Source organism: Oryzias latipes, chromosome 18 (genome assembly GCF_053564925.1).
Source record: "Oryzias latipes strain Hd-rR chromosome 18, Olatipes_Hd-rR_3.1".
Classification (NCBI taxonomy): Eukaryota; Metazoa; Chordata; class Actinopteri; order Beloniformes; family Adrianichthyidae; genus Oryzias; species Oryzias latipes.
Window position 1 is genome coordinate 2,322,255 of NC_136254.1, and position 21,890 is coordinate 2,344,144.

The following is a 21,890-nucleotide window of genomic DNA, read 5'->3' on the forward strand; positions in this document are numbered from 1 at the left end:
CTTCTCCAGCCTTCAGCATTTTCCCATAAGTTCACCATCTGAAAATGGTTTTGATGTTTGCTCCATGAAGCTCAGCACTTTACTTCAACCTTTTTTACTTTTTGACAACGTCTTGGTCATTAGGGCGTCACTACTGATTATTCTTATAGCAATGGTGGCAACAATGGTGAGGCTCACGAGGAACCAAACTACATCGTACCCAGACACAGAGCTGTTGGGTTTCCCTTGTGGCACGTGCAGAGTTATGCTGTTTCACCTGTTTTGCTTTCCTTTGCTCCCCCTAGTGGCAGAACTGCGCATTTTCGATTATTTCTTTAAAAAATCATAACTCGCCACAGGAATGGACTAGAAACGTACTTTTTTGTAAACATCCCTATAATTTTTACTCTCTGACTTTGCCGGATTGAGCCATCTGTCGGGCCGGAAACGCCCCTGCTCTACGCCAGAGCTACAGGTTCTTTCAAACTGCATTTTTTTCATCTGCACCTGAGTCACCTCAATTTGAATAAAGAAACCCTCAGAAATTCTCGTTTTAGCTTAATTTTCTTTAAATACGTGCTCCATCATCAGAAAAATGCCAGGAGAACATGTTAAAAAAAGCAATTTTCCAGCAGAGTGGGTCTTTAAAGTTAAAGGCTAAAGGAGAAGCGTCGCTCAGGTTCCAACTTCTCCACAGAAACGGTGTCAATCTGAAAAAAAACCCCAAAAAACCTCATCTGAACACAGTGGGAGTACGACGCATGGAAACTCAATGCTGCCTTAATTTCTGTGAACGCAAAACAGAAACACAAAAAGAAAAGCAGTCACATGTGGAAGAAGAAAAACGGTGCATTTCTGATTGACAACGACAGACGATAACTCCCTGTAAAAGGATTTTGGGGACTCTATGTGTCTGATATCTGTAAAACACTGCATTATTAACAATTTTTTCATTAATGTCAAATCATTTTTAGAAAGACTGAATGCACATTTGGTAGTCTTTTGAGTTTTTTACAGGTCATCATCGTTTTTACAATACTCTAGACTTTGTTGACTTGAATTCATTTGTTTATTCGGTTAATTTAGGTGTTCCTCAGGACACAAATGAAGGCTTTGGTGTGTTTTTTTCTTGTTCCATGAACTGATTCGATAGCGACGTGCCCCCCCCCCCCCATGCATTCTCCTTTATCTGTGGAATATTAATGCGCCACGTTGTCGGAGGGTTGTGATTGCTGTGGAAATGTTTTTGCTTGACTGCTTTCCTCTCTCATAGCGGCCATGTTGCACCTTTATAAATCCTGAAAAATGTGACGTGGCGGCAGAGAAAGTGCACGTCGGGGAGAATGAGGGACGGGGCCGCGGAGGCATATGGCAGGTTTTAAAAAAAGATATAGATGGGAACCTTTGGAGAGACTGGGGCGGGGGGGGGGGGCAGAGTGTGGGGGGAAACAGACGGCTAAAAATGGCGATAAAAAAGTAGAGACGACAAGTGAGAAATGTAAATGGTGAGAGGTGAAGAAACAGCAAACGGGGGTAAGAGATGGGTGGATCAGGGAATGGGGGAGGGAGGGGGGGATGCTGGAGGGGTGATATTTAATGTGATAAATGAGTTGTGACAGTCCGCCTCTAACCCCCTTCCAACCAGCGAGCAGGAGGAGCACAGAAATAGAAAGCATGATGGGTAAAAAGGACATACACGGACGGCATTATATATGAATATAGAGAGGAGGAGGCTGTGGGAGGGGGAGGGGGGAGGTACGGGCCAAAGGACATTCACAGGCAGCAAGTGAAGGAGGCGAGTGGGGATGCATACATATAGCCTGCAAAGGCAGAGGGAGAAGCAAGGCATTTTGGGTAGAGGACATCCAGAGGCCTAAGTTTCCCTGAATCACCAGGAGGATGAACGTTTCAAGCACCTCCTCTCCAGTGATCGCCTTGTATCTCTTCTACGCGCGTCGTCCCTTCCGGGGACGGCTACTTACAACTCGTCATCTCTTCTTCACGTTTTGCCCCCCTTGGTGTCGGGTGGTCGGTGGGCTCGCACGGGCCTGGGGTGGCTCATAGACCGGAGCGAGAGAGTCTAGCAGACAATGACAGCCCCTGTAGCTCCGGTTGGGGAATGGAGGCCTCCGAGATGACTCACAGTCAGGAATGAAGAAGGAGAAAGACGAGAGGGAGGAGTTCTGAGGCCGATGCGGAGCAGGCCACGGGCAAACCCTGCGGCCGGCGCTCTGCGTTTGATCCGGCCTCTGCTGAGTCAGCTTGAAACTCGTCTCTCCTTTATTGTGGCGATTTTCTCTCCTGTTCTTTCTGCGCCGCTCGGTTAACGGCCGCCAGCCACTGAGGTGGTAATTATAGCCGTCCATCGCTGCTGGGGCAATGCGGGTTTTAAACAATTAACCACAGAAAATAAACAAATGCAATCATTGGCTGGAGGGCTTTGACGCTGTGATGTGAACACGCCGAGAACCTTTTCTGACGCATCCTTCCTCCCAATCCCCTCAGTGAGGACGGCGAGGTTCTCCCAGGAGCCGGCAGACCAGTCGGTGGTTCGGGGCCAGAGGGTGATCCTGTCCTGCGTTGTTTTCAACTACTCCGGCATTGTTCAGTGGACCAAGGATGGCTTGGCTCTGGGGATCGGCGAGGACCTCCGGGGTAAGACTTCAGAGGCCGTCCTCAGCCTCTGAGCATGTGACTGAGATGGTTTTCATGTTTTCAGATTCCTTTTTCCCCCCCTCCTATTTCTGGCGTTCATGTCTGAGGTTGTTTACTCCACGGCAGAATGAGGCTGAAACAGGATTTCAGTGTCTCCTGTTTTTGCAGAGCACAGGGTCAGAGTGGGACCGTTTTCTGCCACCATCCTGACGTCAAACGTCATGATGGTTAGCTTCATGAAAGCAGAAAAATCTCCCACGCACCGAAGAATCTGCCCTATATACTTTAAATGCATTTGTCAGCATCTGCAGCCACAAAATCAGCAGACTTAAATGTAAACTCCCAGCTGACTTTACCTTTAAACCACAGACGATTTAGTCTATAGGACTGCCTAACTTTACTGAACGGAGATGGAGCGGCCTTAATGTAAGTCATGCTTTTGTATAATTAATCAAGATAAATAAATGATCTTAGTTCAGTGTCAGGTCAGCAGCTGCTAACTAAAAACCATGTTATCATAAAGTTATCTCCTGGTTCTTTTCAGGATTTTCAGACTTTTTTTTGTTAATCTACACCGAAAACAATGAAATTTAACGAGAATCCACAGATAAAAAATGTTAGATTGTTTGAGTTTTAACCAATGTATTTTTTATAAGAGTTTAGAAAACAAGTATTTGGTCAACAACCAAAGTTAACCTCAATATTTTTAGTCTTTGTGAAGGTTCTCCTTTATCCAGGTGACGTCTTGAAGTTGAGTTATGGCATCTGGATTTGTGTCTTCATCCGCCTGAGGAAGATTTGAACTCTAGATGACGTGACTCCTTTTCAAGACAGTACTATGGAAATAACCCTGGTTGTCAATGACAGAGGTCAAAGGTTCCCTGTAGGTCTTCAGCAGGTTGGAGCACACTGTAACTGCTATTTTGGTCCATTCCTCCATGCAGATATTCTCTAGAGCTGTGATGTTTAGGGGCTGTTGTTGGAAAGCACAGACGTCCAACTCCCTCCACTGATTCTCTGTTGGACTGAAGTTCAGAGACTCCAAAACCTTAAAAGGCTTTTGATGTAGCCACTTCTTGGTTGTCCGTGCGATGTGTTTGGGATCAATGAAGAAGACCAGTATTATCAATCATCTTGTGTTTCTTCCGTTTTTCTATTAATTGCTCCAACACTCCTCTCATCAGGCTACTTGTTTATTTAATTGTTGATTGAGTCCATCCCAGTCTTGAACAGGCCTACAATCTCGTTCCTGGTGTCCTTAGACAGCTCTTTGGTCTTGTTCGTGGTTGAGGTCACAGTCAGACTGTTTGAGGGTGTGGACAGGTGTCTTTTTAACAGGTAACCAGTTCAAATAGGTGACATTAATACAGGTAACCAGTGGAGGATACAAGGGCTTCCTAAAGATGAACTAACATGTCTGTGAGGAGCAGGATTCGTGTTTGTTTGCAGAAGATAAATATTTATTTTAGCTCCATTATACCAAGAAATTATTTAAAAATCAAACAATTGGATTTTTTCCGCATGTCTCTTAGATTTGAAGGGTATCTATCATGATGAATAATACAGACCAAACTCAACTTATTAATTTGAACCTCTAGTAGAACACAGATATTAAACTGCAGGCCCATTGTCTTATGTTTTCCAGATAACCTGTCTCTAAAGCTCCTCTATGCATCTGGAGATGAAAAGATGATAACAAGCAGTGTTACAAATTATACTTACTAATTGATGGTTGGTGCTTTTAAGCTTTGGCTTCACCCAAATGACAGATTTTTGCCCCCCTCTTTGCTTTTCTTCACCTGTTTGAGGAATTCTCCTGTTATTAGGCACAGTACCGTGGACGTAGCTGCTGTCGGATGGGGTGGAAGGTTGATGAGGGCAGCAGAGCCACAAGGACCACTGTTTTCTGCCTCAATAATGCAAAGTAATTGGGCCGGCTGTTTTGATGCGTGCCCTTTGAGACCAGAGTGTTTTGGCCTTAGGCTCTTCTGCATTGGCTTCACATGTTGATAATGGAGGTTCATGCCTGTGTGGCCACAGTGCTGCAGAAGCGGCGCTGCTGCTCCTGCTGCGAGAAGAGCTGCGTACACATCCCAACGCATCTTTGCCCCTGTGCAGAGTTCAAAAAGACTACGACAAACGTTAAAGTGCCCAACAGCTGCCCTGCAGTTTAGCAGAATCTCTCCATCCTCTCCAGGTAGAAGGCTGTCCCTGCAGCTTAACATTGCAGTTGCAGCTGAAGAGAGTAAACACAGCGTGAGGTCAGATAAACGGCTGTCACGTTCCTCGCACAGAGACAGCACATGCCTCCTCATTCCGAACATGCAGACGTTGAAGTCGGTGCTAAATTTGCCCACATTCAGTGCACTTGTCTGATGGGAGCGTGTCAGCCCCGCAGGCACGATGTGCAAACTGACACCCTTCAGTTCTGTTGAGGAGCATCCTTTCATCTCATCTGACAGAAAACCAGCGGCTAACATCAGGCGGCTAATACTTATTGAAGGCCGTGTTACCATCAGCTCGTGCTCAGACTTCACCGCGGAGGGCCCCAACTGTGCTGACCGCACTGTTGCCCTCTTTAGTCCTCGGGGCTTCTCTGGTTGGATTTTGTTGGACAGAACTTGTTTTGAGTCGAGCGTCCTGTCGCCGAGCATCTGAAGTAACTGCTCAAGCTTGTAGGCGTCATTTTTAACCAATTACCCAGGGAGTTTACATTGTTGGATCAAAAAAATGCAGAAGAAGAAAAGAAAACCAGAATATAATTTTTCTGAGCAAATCCGCCAAGTCTGGTGCCTCCTAAGACGCATCAAGTCTGATGCTTAATGCTCGTCCAGGAATGTATTCATAAACTAGACCAGGGATGGCAACTCCAGGACCTCAGGGGCCGGTGTGTCTGCATGATTTCCACATATCCAAGCCCAGTGATGACCAATGATGGCTGATGACCAATTAGACCATGCCAAAGCAGGGGCCGTTGGAAAACATGCAGGACTCATGCAGCAGTACGTTGGAAAACATGTGGAAATGCGGCCCTCAAGGCCTGGAGTTGCCCCTCCTTGAAGTAGACACTGGTGGGAGAAGAAGCTACCGTCAACTTTTTAGCCTGATCGGTATGGAAGCATTGACTGTACGTCTCATTAACAATGCATGGAAGACACACATGATGTTGAGAGAGCAGGTTTATTGATTTGAAGCGTGCTACAAAAGCATCAGTAAACACGTCTCCACGTCTGGATTCATGAGATCATTCCGTCTTTTTTTTTATTTTGTACGTTGAAGTTTACCTTCTTAATGACGGCATAGTACTTCTTAATGACGGCATAGTACTTCTTAATGACGGCGCTTTCAGCGGTACTTCCCATCTCTGACTTGCTGTCCCACATTAGTCAGAGGACAGAAAATAATTAAAATAAGAAAAATGATTTCTCGACTTATGATAAGAAAAATATCATAAAGTTCAGGAGTAGAAGGATCAGATTCTCCTCCATGTTGGTTGTGGACGGCCCTTTGGCGGTTGTTCAGGGGAAACAACCGGCTGTTAGTGGGAAAATAACAAATATATGTCAGCAAATATATTTGCCGATGTTTATGTGTGTCGTTCAAGTCGGACAGGCATTTTTCCAATCATTGCAACAGCACATGAACGCATTACTCTAGGTTTGCGTTTTCACCTGAAGGACATCAACCCAGTGGTGTAATTGGTGGTGAAATGACATGGAGGCGTCTATCCGATTGGTCAAATGCATAAATGGATTTATTTGATTTGTTAAATACTTCAAGCTGCCAGAAGACTGTTTTGGCACATTTAAGTTAACCATTTATTTCAAGTTTCGTCATCTTTTGCAATACGCATATTGCACAGCTTGATATTGCGATCATTTTGCGATTTATTGTGCAGGCCTATTAGTAACCCTTTGTGGGGTCAAAAAGTTTGCCCCCCCCTGGGTTGGGGGGCGCTCGATTGGTGACACTGTTTGGTTAGTACTTGTTATGGTTATTTAGCAGGATTGTGTCCTACTCTGAAAGGTCTTCATGCCTTTTCTTCTGTATCTTTCATAGTAGTCCTTAGTGACTTCCTTATCTAATACTCCGTGTTTCTATCCGTCCCTCCTGCTCCGGTTCTTCGTCTACCTTTGGCGCTCTGAGTCTTCTGTCATAGTCTTCTTTTAACTCGTCCACCTTGTCCACCTTCATGTCCCTTCTTCCTCTCCTCTTGCCTGTCCTTGTCTGCCCTTTCTCTTTTAGTGTTAGTGTGGTTTTCTCCTTCTCTCTTAACTTTGCTTTAATCATATTAGTACCATAATGACCCATTTCTTCCAGCCTCAGCTTTTTAAAAACATTTGAATGAACACAGTCCCCTCTGTACGTGCACACCCCACACTCGTGCACGGTCTTGTCCCTGGACATTTTTACATGCAAGTGCACTCAAACGAGAGGCACACGCATGCACAGATGCATTCAGACAGCAGGACGTGGAGGTTTAGGCGGGCAGCAGCGGCTGCACATGCAGTGGAGAGCTTCCCATGGAATTCAGGCAGCAAACATGCATTCTGCACATTCTGAGTCCCGTATAAATGCCGCCGTCAGAATGCATCCATCTTTCCACCCCCTGCTGCATGGGCGCCCCCTGACGGAGTGAATTCTAGGGAGACCGCTGGGCGCTGGATGAGGGAAGGGATGAGCGGAGTTTGTTTTTGTGCGTGCAAATGTGTTTGTGCCGGAGAGTTTATTTGGGCGCGCATCAGTCGCATCATGTGGCCGCATGTGCCGGCGGTCCTTCAGGCGGATGTAGGTTTTACCCTGTTCCTGACACAGATCCGCTGTTTTCTAATCAGCAGGAGCTGTAACAAGCTGCATGGTGTCTTAGACCACATGGGCAGAGGGGCAACTTCGGGCATGTGATCTACGCTTACTTGTTATTTGAAAGTTTCAATTGAAAGGCTGAAAAAACTAGTAGGAGCTGCATTTTCAGAAGAAAATGCAGGGTTGAATGCTCTATTGCTGAATGAAAATGAAACTTAAAGGGTTATAGTTGGCACAAAAAAAATAATAAAGAAAGAAATTATCAAAGATGACCATAAATAAAGTGAAAACAGCACTATAACAAAAGAGATATGTTTGTGAAAAATGCCAGAGCCGGGTATTGAACCAGCGAGCTTCTGCACCAAGGATTCCCCATGTATTTCGATGGAGGCAAAAATCCTGGAATATCTTGAAAAGTTCAAGGATTTGGAGGACCAAAAGTCACAGCTGGAAAAAGATGAAAGAGCTGAAAATTTGAATAGTTGAATGGTTGAAATAGATGAAACATTGTAGGAGGAGTTAAGCGGCAAGAAATGGAGGAAGATACTATAACTATAGGGAGCTGCATTTCCAGAAGAAAATGCAGGGTTGAATGCTGTACTGCTGAATGAAAGCTGAACTTGCTGAAGAAATGACTGAATAGTTAAAAATTTGAAGATCACAAAATGGCTGCTAAACCGTCGCCATCCCATAATGATATCAAAACGTATGTTGTAGTCTAAAGTCTTGTGAGCAGTTTAACGTTTGAATGGTGTCTCTAGCTAAAAGTATGTTGAAGTTATAATGGTTGAAAGAAACAAAGGTTTTCAAGGATTCCCCATTTATTTCAATGGAGGCAAAAATCCTGGAATATCTTGAAAAGTTCAAGGATTTGAAAAATCAAAAGTCATTGCAGCAATTAGCTGAAAGAGCTGAACATTTTAATAGTTGAATGGTTAAAATAGGTGGAAAATTGTGGAAGGACGTTAAGTGCCAAAAAAAGGTGGAAGATACTAGAATAAAAGAAAAACAGGAAAACAATGGGTTGAAGGCTTTGTAGCATTATCCCTGGTAACTGGAAAAAACTCGGTCTTGAATAAACTTGCAGGCTCTTATTTTGCTTGTTTTCCAAATGTTTTTGTGTTCCAGCCTGGCCCAGGTACCGTGTGCTGCGGGTCCAGGAGTCGGGTCAGTACAACCTGGAGATCCTGTCAGCCGATCTGTCTGATGACGCTGTGTACGAATGTCAGGCCCCCGATGCCGCCCTGAGGTCCAGGAGAGCCAAACTCACCGTCCTCAGTAGGTCTAAGCTTTTGTGCACATATCTGTGAGGAGTGCACGTGAGATGATGACCCTCCTCTTCGGTTCCAGTCCCTCCAGATGATCCTGTGATTGACGGGGGACCGGAGGTCTTGCTGAATGCAGGAGAGTCCTACAATCTGAGCTGCGTGTCTCGGGGGGCCAAACCGCCTTCGACTATCGAGTGGCTTAAAGACGGGCTCCCGGTGGAGGGCGCCGTCAGCATCACGGCGAGTTTGACTCCCTTTCTGACAGTGAACCTCCCTGCGTGTGTGTTAACTGGTCTTCGTCATTCAGCAGGAGGTGCTGGCAGACAGGAAGAGGGTGACCACACAGAGCCACCTCCCCATCCACCCGGTAGACACCGACACTGGGAGGAACTACAGCTGTGTGACCTCCAACCTGGCCGTGCCCTCCGGCAAAAGCACAACCGTCACCCTGAACGTGCATCGTAAGGCTGCTTCTCTATACCAGAATGTACTGTATATGCACCAAAAAGTAATAGCTTTGGAAAGTTTAGGAAACAGGTTACTTATTATAATATATATTTTCTCTTACTGTAAGTTTTTGTAAATATGCGACACGTTTACTCTTTTTATTTATCTGTACATACTTATCCTGCTATTTTATTTCGATCTGTAGTGCTGCAACATTGAAATGTCCCCATTGCAGGACGAATAAAGGACTATCATATCTTATCTTGTACCGTACCGTACCGTATCGTACCTTACCTTTTCTGCTCTTCTCTTCTCGTATCTTATCATGCTCGTATCCTTCATGCAGTCGTAAACTCTGCATTCCTGCTGACATCAGATGATTCCCTGAAAAACTGTGTCATGAGGCCTTTGTTATGTCAACCTTCTCAGATCCACCAGTAGTGACCTTGTCCATTGAGCCGCGCTCTGTCCTGGAAGGAGACAGAGTCACTTTTACCTGCCAGGCTCATGCCAACCCCCCCATAATGGGTTACAGGTCAGTGTCCTCTCATTTCTTTGAGTCTCTCTAGCTTCAAATTAAAGTCTAAATGGGAATGGGATAGGTGTCCATTCGAGTTATCCTTGCAGCCTTCAATGTTCTCATGTCAACACTAGGTGGGCGAAAGGCGGCGTGGTGCTCCAGGGCGCCAGGGAGAGTGTGTTCACCACCAAAGCGGACCACTCCTTTTTCACTGAGCCAGTGTCCTGTCTGGTTTTCAATGCTGTGGGGAAGACCAACGTCAGCATCCTAGTAGACGTTCAGTGTGAGTCACGTGGCGTTCATGTACCCTTACCACATATCAGTGACAGGATGACCAAAGCCACGTTTGAGTCTCTCAGAGCGGCTGATTCCATTCTGACCTCCTTAAAAAGACTGCATTTTTTCTCCCTCCTCTGTCTGCAGTTGGGCCGATCCTGTTAGTGGAACCACAGCCAAAAACAGTTGATGTCAACTCGGACGTCACGCTCAACTGCAAATGGGCTGGAAACCCCCCACTCACTCTGACCTGGTTCAAAAAGGGCTCCAACATGGTAAGTAGCAGATCATTTAGTGAATCCAACCGAGAAATGATAGAGAAGGTTTTCTGCTATTGCTTATTGTCTAGGGGGAGGCAGGAATTCATTAGAAATTCACACTAAAATGTCGGGTGTGAAGCAGCCCCACCCCCTATTCCCCTCCCCGTTGCTGAGAACTCTGTTAACATGCTCTCCTGCTAGCTTACAGCCCCTCACAACCCCAACTTAACGCCACTGCTTTAAAAAATTTGGCGAGTAATATCAGATCTATCCAGCCGTCCAGTTCGACGAGAAAAACAAGGACGTTCATGGATCTGTTGGTCTGTAGGTGGATAATCAGAAAGGGGCGGAGCCAGGAGCTTGTGGCCCCGCCCAGCATTTTTTCAGGATCTTTTTCAAACTGCATATTTTATCTGCTCCTGATTCACCACAATTTGAATAAAGAAATAACATGTTATTCTTAATTTTACGTAAGATTTATCATATTGGAACTTTAAAGGTGTTTTTTTAAAATGTGCTCCACAATTTGGTTGAGCAGGCTTTAAAGATTCCTAAAAACATGTACAACTACCGCTGAAGTTTTGTTGACCTTTGACTTGGGCGAGTGACCAACAATTACCTTTAGTACAAATTCAAACTCATTGGGATTTCGATCTATCACTCCCTAATTCCACAAGCATCTTTAGTAAGCTACTTGGGGACATATGTTGGTTTTAAAATTAGTAGATTTTGAACTAGGTTAGTTTGGCGAGCTCACGAAAGTGCAGTTTCCCTGTTTCTTGCGCATTTTTTATTTGAGTATTGTGAAAATGTAAGACATGATTCGTTGGCTCAAGCCGAACAAAACTATTCAACACACAACATGAACAAATTGGGAATGTAGGCGCGGTTAGCAAAAAACCTCTGTTGCCAAGGAAATCCAAAAATGTACTTTTGCAGATTCTTCTTAAATTACATCAATCTGTTCATCGCCCCCAGGCGACCGAAAAATAAAATGGTTGCTATGGAGATAAAATCAACAGAAAAGACGCCATTTTGAAAACGGTGTGTTTTTTAGGCTGGTCTGACCAGGTCTAACCACCAGAGCAGAAGGGGCGAGTGAGGGGCCCGACCCAGCCGCTCAGACACTGAGGGCCACCATACAACGCCGCGCGTGGCTTTAATTAATATTTTTGGAATCATTCGTAAGACAGCTGCAGCACAATGAAAATAATCTATAATTTAAAAAAAGTACCATTAACTTGGCTCACACCAACATCTGTATGATCAGGGGCTTCCCGTCTCTTGGTGATCTCATAATAAGCCAAAAATGTTCCCACATCTCATTTGCTGAGCGATGTGGTTGCTTGGCAACTCCAAACTACTTCTCAAGCGTTCACTGTTAGGCAGGTAAGGTCATTGTAGTAGATCACATGGAGTCTTTTAAGCGTGTAAAGTAGAGAAGATGCGTACACTCCTCCTCACATCTCTTCTGCATGGACTTTATTTTGTTCGCCTTTTTTTTGTTGATTTTTTTCACTCCTCCACAGGTTCTGAGTAACAGCAACCAGCTGTATCTGCAGTCAGTGAGCCAGGCGGATGCAGGCCAGTACGTGTGCAAGGCCATCGTCCCACGGATCGGAGTGGGAGAGACGGAGGTCACGCTCACCGTCAACGGTCAGAAAAAGCTTTTGTTTGTGCAAAAATGACGATGATGTCAAAGTTAAAAGGGTGGAAATGTAAAATAGTGCACATGTGTCGTGTTTTTGCTGCTCCTCACTTCAGAAGGAGGCTGGGGGGAAAAAAAGTAGATACTTGTCATGTCTTTTTGTTTTTTCATGGAATTTCTGGTCCCACAGGCCCCCCCATCATCTCCAGTGACCCTGTCCAGTATGCCGTGAGAGGGGAGAGAGGAGAGGTGAAGTGCTACATCGCCAGCACCCCCCCTCCTGATAAGATAGTAAGTCCAAATATAAGTATACATCATTATTCACACAAAAACGGTGCCGGACAGAGAAAGGCTTTGGTCCCAAAGAGCCCATGTTGTAGCTTTTAGTCCTACAGCCATTGACATTACGCTGTCGGGACCACTACTTCTTCCTAAATGGCTCCATTTCTGGTAAATGTGTTACGGCACCGTTCCCCTCTTCCTCTGAGTGGTGACTCACCCTCGAACTCTCCTCCACCCTGTCACAAAGACACAGCGACGCGAACACGGAGCCGGTCCGCTTTTAGCTCTGCGTCACACATTTGTAGTGCTTGCTTCTCTGCTCACCATGCCTCCATGACTGATCCATCCTGACTCGCAGCGTGCGCCCCCTTAATGCAAGCGGCGAGGCAGGGGGTCGGGACAAAAAGACTTTCATGAAATATAAAAGGACCAGAGAGGATGTCCCCGTAAACGCCACAAGGTTCTGCTTCTCTGCAGTCTAAGTGAGCAGATTATGGGAACATGTGGACTTTTGCATAATTCACGTACGCCAGTCCAGCGCTTCAATGCTGCATAATCGAGCTGCATTTAGCGGCTCTAAAGGTGGGGAAGGAGCAACGTTTGCGCCAGCTCAGTCCGCCTCGTGCCACCTGACTGCAAAACTGTTGCTGCTTTTAGGAAGTCATGCAGTGTGCATGAGTGTGGACCGCTGTGTTTGAGTGGGACTGACATGACTTTCTGCCACATCTTCCCTCTGCCAGCCAAAATACACACACAATCTTAAACGTAGTCATGGCTAGATGAGGCCTCGTGAAGCGTTTCGGCACATTGACCAAACTGTATGGAGACTCTGCTGATACTGTGTCACTCAATACTGACTCCTGCTGGACCAAAAACGTCATTGCAGGTTAAGAAACGCATAAAGAAACTCTGAACTACAATATTTGCCATTGTAGTTCCTCATTCCTATGTCTGTCTCTATAACGCCCCAGCATCGAGGAGGTGCTTTTAAGTTTGACAGTTCTGCATAACAAATGCCACATTTAACCTCCAAAACATAAAAGGATTCAATTCAAATAAGAGTCTGTTTGAAATGGAATTGTATTCTACCACATCAAGCAGAAACTGAGAGGAAGTGGAGAAACAAAAAGCCAAAATCCCTATTAAAACTATTAAATAATTCCACAAACCTCATCAAAACACCACATTCAACACCATTCAGTAAAATAAAACGTCAAACACAGGTGGGCGGGGAAAACGGCGGCGCGAGAATCGTTCAACAGCTGGAAGCTGGGCACATCAACCCCACATCAACCCCCCCTAAGATAGCTTAGATTCATAATAAAACGGACTAAAACCAGTCAAACTGATACAACCGCCTAAATCAAATTTTCCCCGCAAAATCAAAATGACCCAACTGGGTGGAAGACCGCAGAATCTGGCGACACTGCTGGTAGACGCGCTTCCTTGTTTGGCTCCTCTGTGACACACTGACACAGTGGTTGTATGGGTCATGTGACTTTTCCTGGAGCGATACGCGCACCGATACGGGGTTGAACTTTAGGAGCTCCACACGTGAGGCGACGCGTCGGTGTTGCCGGACCCATCACTACTTAAATGTGTTCAACCGTGTACCGGACAAACGATATCGTGTCTTAAAAAAACCCTCACGTCCAAAACACACAAAAGACAGCGTGCGGAAATATTTTAAAGTTTATTTCATTTATTTATTTTTGAATTTCCCCTGGTAGACGTAAAATTTTTTCCGCTTTTGCCATTGGAGAGAGAATGCGTCAAAGTACATGGAATCATTTATGGGTTCAAATCAACATCAGCCCAAAGACAATGGACAAAAACCAGATTGTACTTGTAAAAAATAGACATGGTAGATTTGAAAAAAATATTTAAAATTTGAAAACGGCTGTAAACTCAAAAGTACACATTGTAAACTTAAACGAAATATTAAAAAATGGGGGGAAATGTACATTTCAGTTTAATCCGTCTTTGAATTTTCAAATATTTGTTCTTATTTCATTCACGTTGAGATGATCCCGATTTGTCCCCATGTAGGCATTGGATGTCATGTTTTGTCAGGGGCGGAGCTACAGGGGGCAAAGCTCTGCCCTGCACTTACCCCCCCCCCCCCCCCCCCAATTTTTGAGTCAGTATTAGCATAATTATTGAGAAATTAAATTAAATTAAGAAATCATCAATAAAAGCTTAACAAAGCTTAACAAAAATAACTGTCAGAAATACATTTTTTTGATCCTTTTATTTGCCTCCCACTGTGGTGTTTTGCCACCCTTCCAAAGTCTTCTGCCCCCCTCCCGTCCCTAAAATAAAATGTTCTAGCTCCGCCCCTGTGTTTAGTCATTAGTATGAGCTTACTTTCAGTACTGAACCTCGGTTGTAGACCTGCCACTACTGAATGTGAATAAATGAGTGTGGGATGGTGACGTCACAGAGCCTGTTGTGCTGCAGGTGTGGGCCTGGAAGGAGAACGTGTGGGAGAAGGAGAGGGGGACGCTGCAGGAGAGGTACACGGTGGAGCAGAGCAAACTGTCCGCCGAGGGCGGCGGCGTCCTCTCCACCCTCACCATCAACAACGTGATGGAGTCTGACTTCCTGTCCACGTACAACTGCACGGCCTGGAATTCCTTCGGCCCGGGCACCATGATCATCACGCTGGAGGAGAAAGGTGTGGAAACGTTCTCCTCCAGGATTTACGTTACTATTTTGGCACCAAACCTTAAGACTATGTGAGGCACTCTGGTTATTCTGATCTAAAGTTATGCAGACGACACGCTGCTCTATCAGTGGAATAGAGAATCACATATCTTCTTTAAAAATGCCACGCATGATCCATAAACATAATACCATAAAGCAGTTCTGCAATGACTGATAAACAGCTGGATAACACCAAAGTCACCCCAAGCTTTTAATCAAACCATGACCAAATGCCAAAATACTGTAGGTAATTGTTGTTGTTTTTGCTAATGATTGTTATATTCTGCTGTTTGGGTTTTTGTTCTACCTTTGAGGCAGATTTACTTCAACATTTCAAAGTGAGTTCCTCCTGTAGTTTATGCATTTAACATATTTGTAGAGTAGCCATCTGTTTAATACCACAGATATTTTAGAGGACCTAATCCCAAAGTACAAATAACAAACTGATGTCATTTGGGCTGGGATTGTTCAGTTGCAGTCAGGAGAGGTTCACATTTCTCCTGCTGCAGTCTCTGTGTTTGGAAAGAACTTTAAAGTTGTTTTCTTCAGTAACAAATCCTCAGTGGCCTCCCTGAAAGTTTTTGTGGTTCCGTACTTCCTTAATAAAAGCAGTCCACTGCTGGACGGCTGGCAGGTTTGTGGCAGGCCCGGATCAGGGAGCAGGACTTTACGCCTTAGTCCCAACTGCTGTCTGCGGGGGGAAAATGGGCAAACCTGTACACAGATGACCCGCAGGAAACTTTTAAAGATTGTTCATACACATATTTTCTACGGGCATGCTACAGGCGACAGGTCATGGCGAACACTTGCGCAACACGTAAGGGTGAAACAGGTGAGGTGGAGGCGTGTTGCACAGACTTTTCTTTTTTTACTTCCCTGAAGTTCTCGTGATAAATGCAGACTCCGTCCAGGTTGGTTGTGTGCTCCTTGCTGTGGCCTGACTGTTAAGGAAATTAGTCAGTCAGAGAATAGTTTTTCTGGACGTATGACAGGCGTCTTCTGGGCACAGACGCATCACCTGCACACCCAGTTCGTGCAGCATTAGTGTGGCATATCAACACCGTACAACAGGATCCCCCGTACGTCATTAGTGCCTGTAACTTCCATTAACTTTACAAATACTAGCAGGACAATGGTACGTTCCATTTCCATGAAGGTCCCTTAGGCGGCTGCATGAGCCTGAAGGGAGCTGCAAAACACACCGACGCTTAAGATGCGAGTCTTTGACCGTCTACAGGCCATCCTCCACACAGGTGCATGTGACTGAGGCAATAGTTGTTTCCTAATAGATCTGCCATAAACTGCTTTAAAATGAAAAAATGAAAAGGTTTGACTTTACAGATGGTCTGTTTTAACCGTGTGTCTCTTCCACAGAGGAGGTTCCAGTGGGGATTATAGCCGTTGGAACAGTGGGCTCCACCATCCTGCTCTTCATTTTTCTCCTGGTTCTGGTTCTCATCTTCTACCGCCAGCGCAAAGGCAGTGAGTCCTGCTCCGCGTGCTGCAGCACTGTTTCGGACGCTCTTCGCGTTGCTGTACAGAAAAGATTTGGTTGTTTTTTTTCCTCCTCCAGGCCGGCGCGGGGTCACGCTGGGTAAACCCGACATCAAGGTGGAGACAATAAACAAGGAGACGCACAGCCTGGAGGAGGACTCGGGCAGCGTGTCCACAGCCTCACGCATGGTCAAAGCGGTGTACTCGGTGAGCGGCGGGACGCTTGTGTTAGCGCTTGACTCTTGTTTTCTCAGCCTGTAGTTGTAGAAAAACCCTCTCTTTGCAGCGCTGCACCTTTTGACTTAAAGCAAACACTGACTTCCTCTCGAATCACCTTTTTTTTAATCAATTTTCTTTTCTCCTCTCATACTCTGTCGCCTCCTTCCCTCCTTTTTTTTTCGTTGTTCTTTCTCCTTTTTTTGTTTGATGGTTTAGTTTCTCCCCTCTGTGTCCTTCTCTCCTTCCAATCAGCCGTTTAAAGACGACATAGAGCTCAAGTCTGACCTCCGGAGCGACACCCTGGACACCCGCCAGGAGTACGACCTGAAGGTGAGAGCGGGTTTTTTCTGCTCTTGGTTTGCTTTTGGTGAAAGCGTCCTCGGCCCCCCGTGCCGGCACCAACCCCAGCTTAACTCTGACACCGCTGGGTCGGGTCGAAGTGATGCATGTGTTTCACACCAGTTCAGCTTCCAGAAAGTCTCCCTCCATGAATAATCTGTGAGGGGCAAACAAACCCACCCTTCTGGCTGGATCGCTGCCTTGGATTGCTTTGAGGAAACACAGACATGAATCCACCCCAGGAGGTGGTTAGATCCCCCGGCGGCTCCCTCTGCCAGGCTCGTTTTCTTCCTCCGCCCTCCTCTGCCTGAAGGAGCACAGAAAGTAGAACACAACTGGATAGAAGAAGAGTCTGGGAAAGTTAAAGTCTTGTCAGGAGAGGCAGAGGGGGGTTATGAGTGTTCAGCTGGGAGCCCACTGCTTTTCCAGCCTGTGTTTGAGCTGGCGGGGATTCACCCCGCTGGACGGTCGCAGGACGACACGTGAAAGCTCTGAGCAAAGAGGAAAGGCTTCTCGCTGCTTCAGCTCAAGTGTCATTGAAAAAAAAACATGTTTTACCCCAAAATGTTGCGAAATGAACATATCTGCTGGAATAAAGGGGTCTGCTTAAGGTGGAGCAGGAAAGTCCCACTCTGATGAAAACTGTGGTTTGGGTGTTTTAACATGTATAAAGGACATGCATAAAGGAAATTAGGCTCAAAATGGCATTTTTTTTTTTTTGTACTCTTTTTTTGTTTCGTGTTATCAAGTCATTATTATTTACCCACACAGAGCCAGTGGCGGTTCTTAGCAAACACACAATTTGATGACATCCGTTTGTGTTCCCTATTTTTATTTGGCCATTTTACACCAAAAATGCATGAATTTTATAAACGTGTATTTTAGGGGGGTCAAACTCAGTTGCGCGGCGGGGTCTAAATCCCCCCGCGCAACGAGATAAACATTTATTGAACACACTAAAGCTCAACTTTTAAACCTTTAAAACTCATGTTTTTTTAACATAAATATGAATAAAGATAGACAGGAATATTAATCCAGAATAAATCAAGTTAAACCTTAAATTACTTATGATATTATGCTCTCTATAAAAATATTTGGCATTTTCCTAATTTTGTGCAACACCAACAGTAAAAATCCTCTAAAAAAAACCTCAACACTCTTCTAGACAAATAATCTGTAGTTTATTTATGATGTCATAAAGTGCAGCTGCTTTCCTGCATTACCTGCTGTCTTTATGTCAAATACTGACACCAACTAAACCACAGGTAGACAAAGAAAACATTGATGGAAAATAAAGACACGTCATCAAAATGTCTACAATAGTTCATAAAGAATGACATTATTAGCATGAGCTAAAGGCACGGCATGATCCTGGTGCCCTGCACCCCTCCCCTTTTTCTTCACAAACATTTTTGGCGGCTTCTCAAAGACAGGAGCACATGCAGCTGTGGGGGGGGGGGGGGGGGGGGGCGCCAATTCGCAGGTTTTGGCCGTTCCAACCTCTGATATAACAGATAATAGAAAACCGATGGTGGCGCAGATTTTTTTTTGTTGGTTTGTTTCCAAGCACTAAGCCCCCGTCCCCTTTAAATTTAAATTTGCACCCCAGGCACTGGCCCGTACACCCATGCCTAAAGCCACCACTGCACAGAGCAAATCAAAAATAAAGAAAAACAAACTACAAAGTAACAGGGCCGTTTTTTTGTCAATACAAAGCATCAAGGCTGTGTAACACAACCACAACGTACATGTAGTACATATTTGACAGATAAAAACTGGTCAAACGTGAGTCAAACGTGAACCTATGTGGAAAAAGTGAGAAAAGTTGTGGTCTTTATGTGAAATTTTCACAGACGTATCAGGATTCAATCCGGTTAAAACCACAGACGTAGGAATAAACACGCAAAGAACATGTAAACCAACCTACAACATGAGTGTGATTATTGTGATGTTTCTCTGTAATTCATTAGTGATTCATGCATTAATTACGTCACTTGAATGTGATCTGTGCACCGTATACGTGATCTAAAAGTTACACATCAGTGGTTCATGCATGAAAAGTCTGTTAGACAAACGTGGAAAGACACACATTAGTGGATGGATCTCGCCAAAAATTAGGCAGAATTGTATCACATTTACGTAATAATTGCGTATAAACTACGTAAAATAATCATGAACTGCGTAATTCCCCAAAATTTAGAACAGCTTAAAACTGCATTCATGGAAAGAATGAAACCCTCGACAAATGTTGACAAATGACGAATGCAAGAAACACTTAAGATTTATATAATCATTTTTAGATTTAGCCTAAAAATGGCATCATCAGAATGATCAGAAGGCGGTTGGTGTTTTTGCCTTACCAACACAGTTTTAGGTCGTTAATAATCCCTAATATCAATAAATCACATGACAGTGGAACTTTAAAGAAGACATGCTCTGTATACAAGAAAATGTTTAAAAACACCATTTTCATTGGAGTGGGCCATTTACAAAGGAAAGAGTGTCTTGTGTAAAAAGCCACTTAGAGGACATTTGAGAAAATGGCCACTTTTGCTTTTAAACTGCCTCCAATCTGGAATTCAAAGTACAATAATCAAGGAAGTAACATCTTCCTAACTGGTCTGGGATAAACAGTCATTCAATGCAGATTTCATCTTCATTTTTACATTTGATTGTGTTTTTCTCATTAGGACCCGACCAATGGATACTACAACGTGCGGGCCTCCACCCATGACGAAATCCACCCTGCCTCCCGCCCCACCATGCACTACTCTGACTATCGCTCCCCTGGAGGGACACCAGGGGGCGCGGCGTCAATCAGCAGCAGCACTGGTGGCTCTGGAGCCACTGCCAGTGGAGGAACCCCCGGGGCCCCTGGTCCGCTCACGTCCCCGGGGCGCCCACAGGCTTGCTATGACCCCAGGCCATCGTCCAGACTGTCGCACATCAGCTACGCCCAGTTCAACACTTTCACCCGCGGCGGGCAAACACAACAGCCCCCAGCTGCCAATCCTGCTTCCACAGCCAGCGACTTCCCAGCGGACTGCAGCCTCCTGGACTCCACCTCCCAACTGGCTTATGACTATGGATACCCGTCGCACTACCAGACCTACCGCATGGGCTTTGCACCGTCCAGCCTGGCTCCTCTGGAGGCCGGCCCCTCCTATGAGATGTATGGAGTGGGATCTGGGGTCAGCAGCCCTGGAGTTGGGGTCAGCCCAGGGGGCCCAGCTCCCAGCGGATCGGACACCGGACTTGGAAAATACGGCAGCTCCACTCGCTTCTCCTACACCTCGCAGCACTCTGAATACTCCCACAGTCGACATACGCAAAGAATGCAGACTCACGTGTGAGACAGAGACGCAGCTCGCCGTCTCCGCTGAGCAGGGGGGGGTCTTATAAATAGCTTAAAAACACACGAAATCACAAGTCCACGCCGGACACAAACGCAGCAGAACACACAGAAAATCCATCCCACACACATTCATGCACAGAGACGGAAAATCCATGAGACAGGGAGCGCTTGAGAAACTCAGAAGCAAAGCAGAGGAACAGGGGAGTTTTGGAGAGACGGGGAAGGGAAATTCCAGCCTGGGTGGAATTCCCTTACTCCCCATGTGTTTGAACGTCTACGCTCTGAAAGAGCAGACAACGCAAGTCACAATCAAGACTGGGAAAGAGGGGGGTAGGCCTGAAGATGAGACATCCCAGAGCTGTGGAGGCCTTAGCCTTTTGTTCACCGACAAGAGAGTCTGAACCTGAACATGGAACACGCTGATTAGAAGATAAACCTCAGCCGGTCAAATCCTTCTGGCCAACATTTTTTCTAGTTTTCTTTTAGCTGGTTGTCTTACTGAGTGAATCATTAAGCACATCATGAGTAACCATGTGTACAGTTGCCTCCTTTGGACTGAGTGGAGCGGAGAGGCTTCCTCACATCCACAGCATTCGTTAATGTTTGGACATCTATATCCCTGTTATGTCTTCTGTTTATTTGCACAACAGACTAGAGCTTTGTATTCTATTTTGTAACATTACACGTGTAACGTACGTACGGACCAAACGTTTGAGCGGGAGAAGGGGAGTGTGCCAACAGCGGAGCCTCAATCCGGGAAGTGCTTGTGCCAAGTCGCCATGTTGTTCTTCACCGTAGACCTCACTTGTTCAGACCAAGCTCCTTCCTATTGGCGGGTGTTGTTTTACACACCAGGCTGGGGAAGGGGCTCGAGTCCACTTTGGAGGCCTTTTTGTCCAAAACTGAAAGCCTGGTTCTTACAGACAGAGAAAACAGATGGGAGAGGCCTTATTGGGGGGAGGGGACATGTCATACATTTCCAGTTAGAATCATTTCTCATCGTCTGTCTTTCGAAACGGCCAGAGGAGATTGCGTACGCAGAGGTTTGGTGAAGACTTTTCCACACGATGGACAGTGTGTGAGTGTGTGAGAGGGAGAGTGAGATGCTGGGTGGGGGGGTGTGGGTGTCCACATGGATTTGTACAGTGTGTTTGTATAGAAGTGTGAATGAATGGAGGGGAAGGCGTCACGCTGCGTGACTCTGGGATGCACGTGTGCAGTACGTTTGTGCGTTTCAGTGTATTTCTCTCACGATCCTGTTCCAGTACTTTTATACCTCTGGTAGGACTGTACCCTGTATTATTGTGTCTTTGAATTTAGAAAATGTTTATCTTATCGTACTGTTCGTAGCAGAGACAAACTGTTCATAAGATGTACAACAAACGTTATCAAACTCTCATTTTTTTATTTCATTATCTTCAATATTTTTTAAAAATGGTATGTAATTATTTTTCCACAGTATTACATTAATAAAAGCACTGTTTTTTATAAAATGCACTTTGTTGTGATGGATGTTATGTCAACTCTAAGGTCCTGGTTCAGATTAAAACTACTTTTATTCTGTTAATTAAAGCCCACTAGACATTGGATGTCTATTAGATACCGAATATACATGTACTGTAGGTGTCTACTGGACATC

General features: G+C 45.3%; 1 protein-coding gene across 2 annotated transcripts in view; it reads left to right on the plus strand.

Moving 5' to 3' along the window:
• Positions 1–21,748, plus strand: part of kirrel1a (kirre like nephrin family adhesion molecule 1a) — a 39,959-nt gene extending 18,211 nt beyond the window's left edge. The window contains exons 2-15 of one of the 2 annotated variants that reach the window (XM_011487770.4): positions 2,485–2,634; positions 8,566–8,715; positions 8,788–8,945; positions 9,016–9,166; positions 9,582–9,687; positions 9,807–9,955; positions 10,096–10,223; positions 11,738–11,864; positions 12,047–12,147; positions 14,599–14,815; positions 16,219–16,326; positions 16,418–16,545; positions 16,774–16,887; positions 19,587–21,748. In XM_011487770.4, the coding sequence (XP_011486072.1) occupies positions 2,485–2,634; positions 8,566–8,715; positions 8,788–8,945; positions 9,016–9,166; positions 9,582–9,687; positions 9,807–9,955; positions 10,096–10,223; positions 11,738–11,864; positions 12,047–12,147; positions 14,599–14,815; positions 16,219–16,326; positions 16,418–16,545; positions 16,774–16,887; positions 19,587–20,249 (2,450 nt within the window). In that variant the 3' untranslated portion in view covers positions 20,250–21,748. The remainder of the gene's footprint in view (positions 1–2,484; positions 2,635–8,565; positions 8,716–8,787; positions 8,946–9,015; positions 9,167–9,581; positions 9,688–9,806; positions 9,956–10,095; positions 10,224–11,737; positions 11,865–12,046; positions 12,148–14,598; positions 14,816–16,218; positions 16,327–16,417; positions 16,546–16,773; positions 16,888–19,586) is intronic. The other variant, XM_004080056.5, reaches the window with a different exon arrangement.
• Positions 21,749–21,890: the final 142 nt, after the last annotated feature.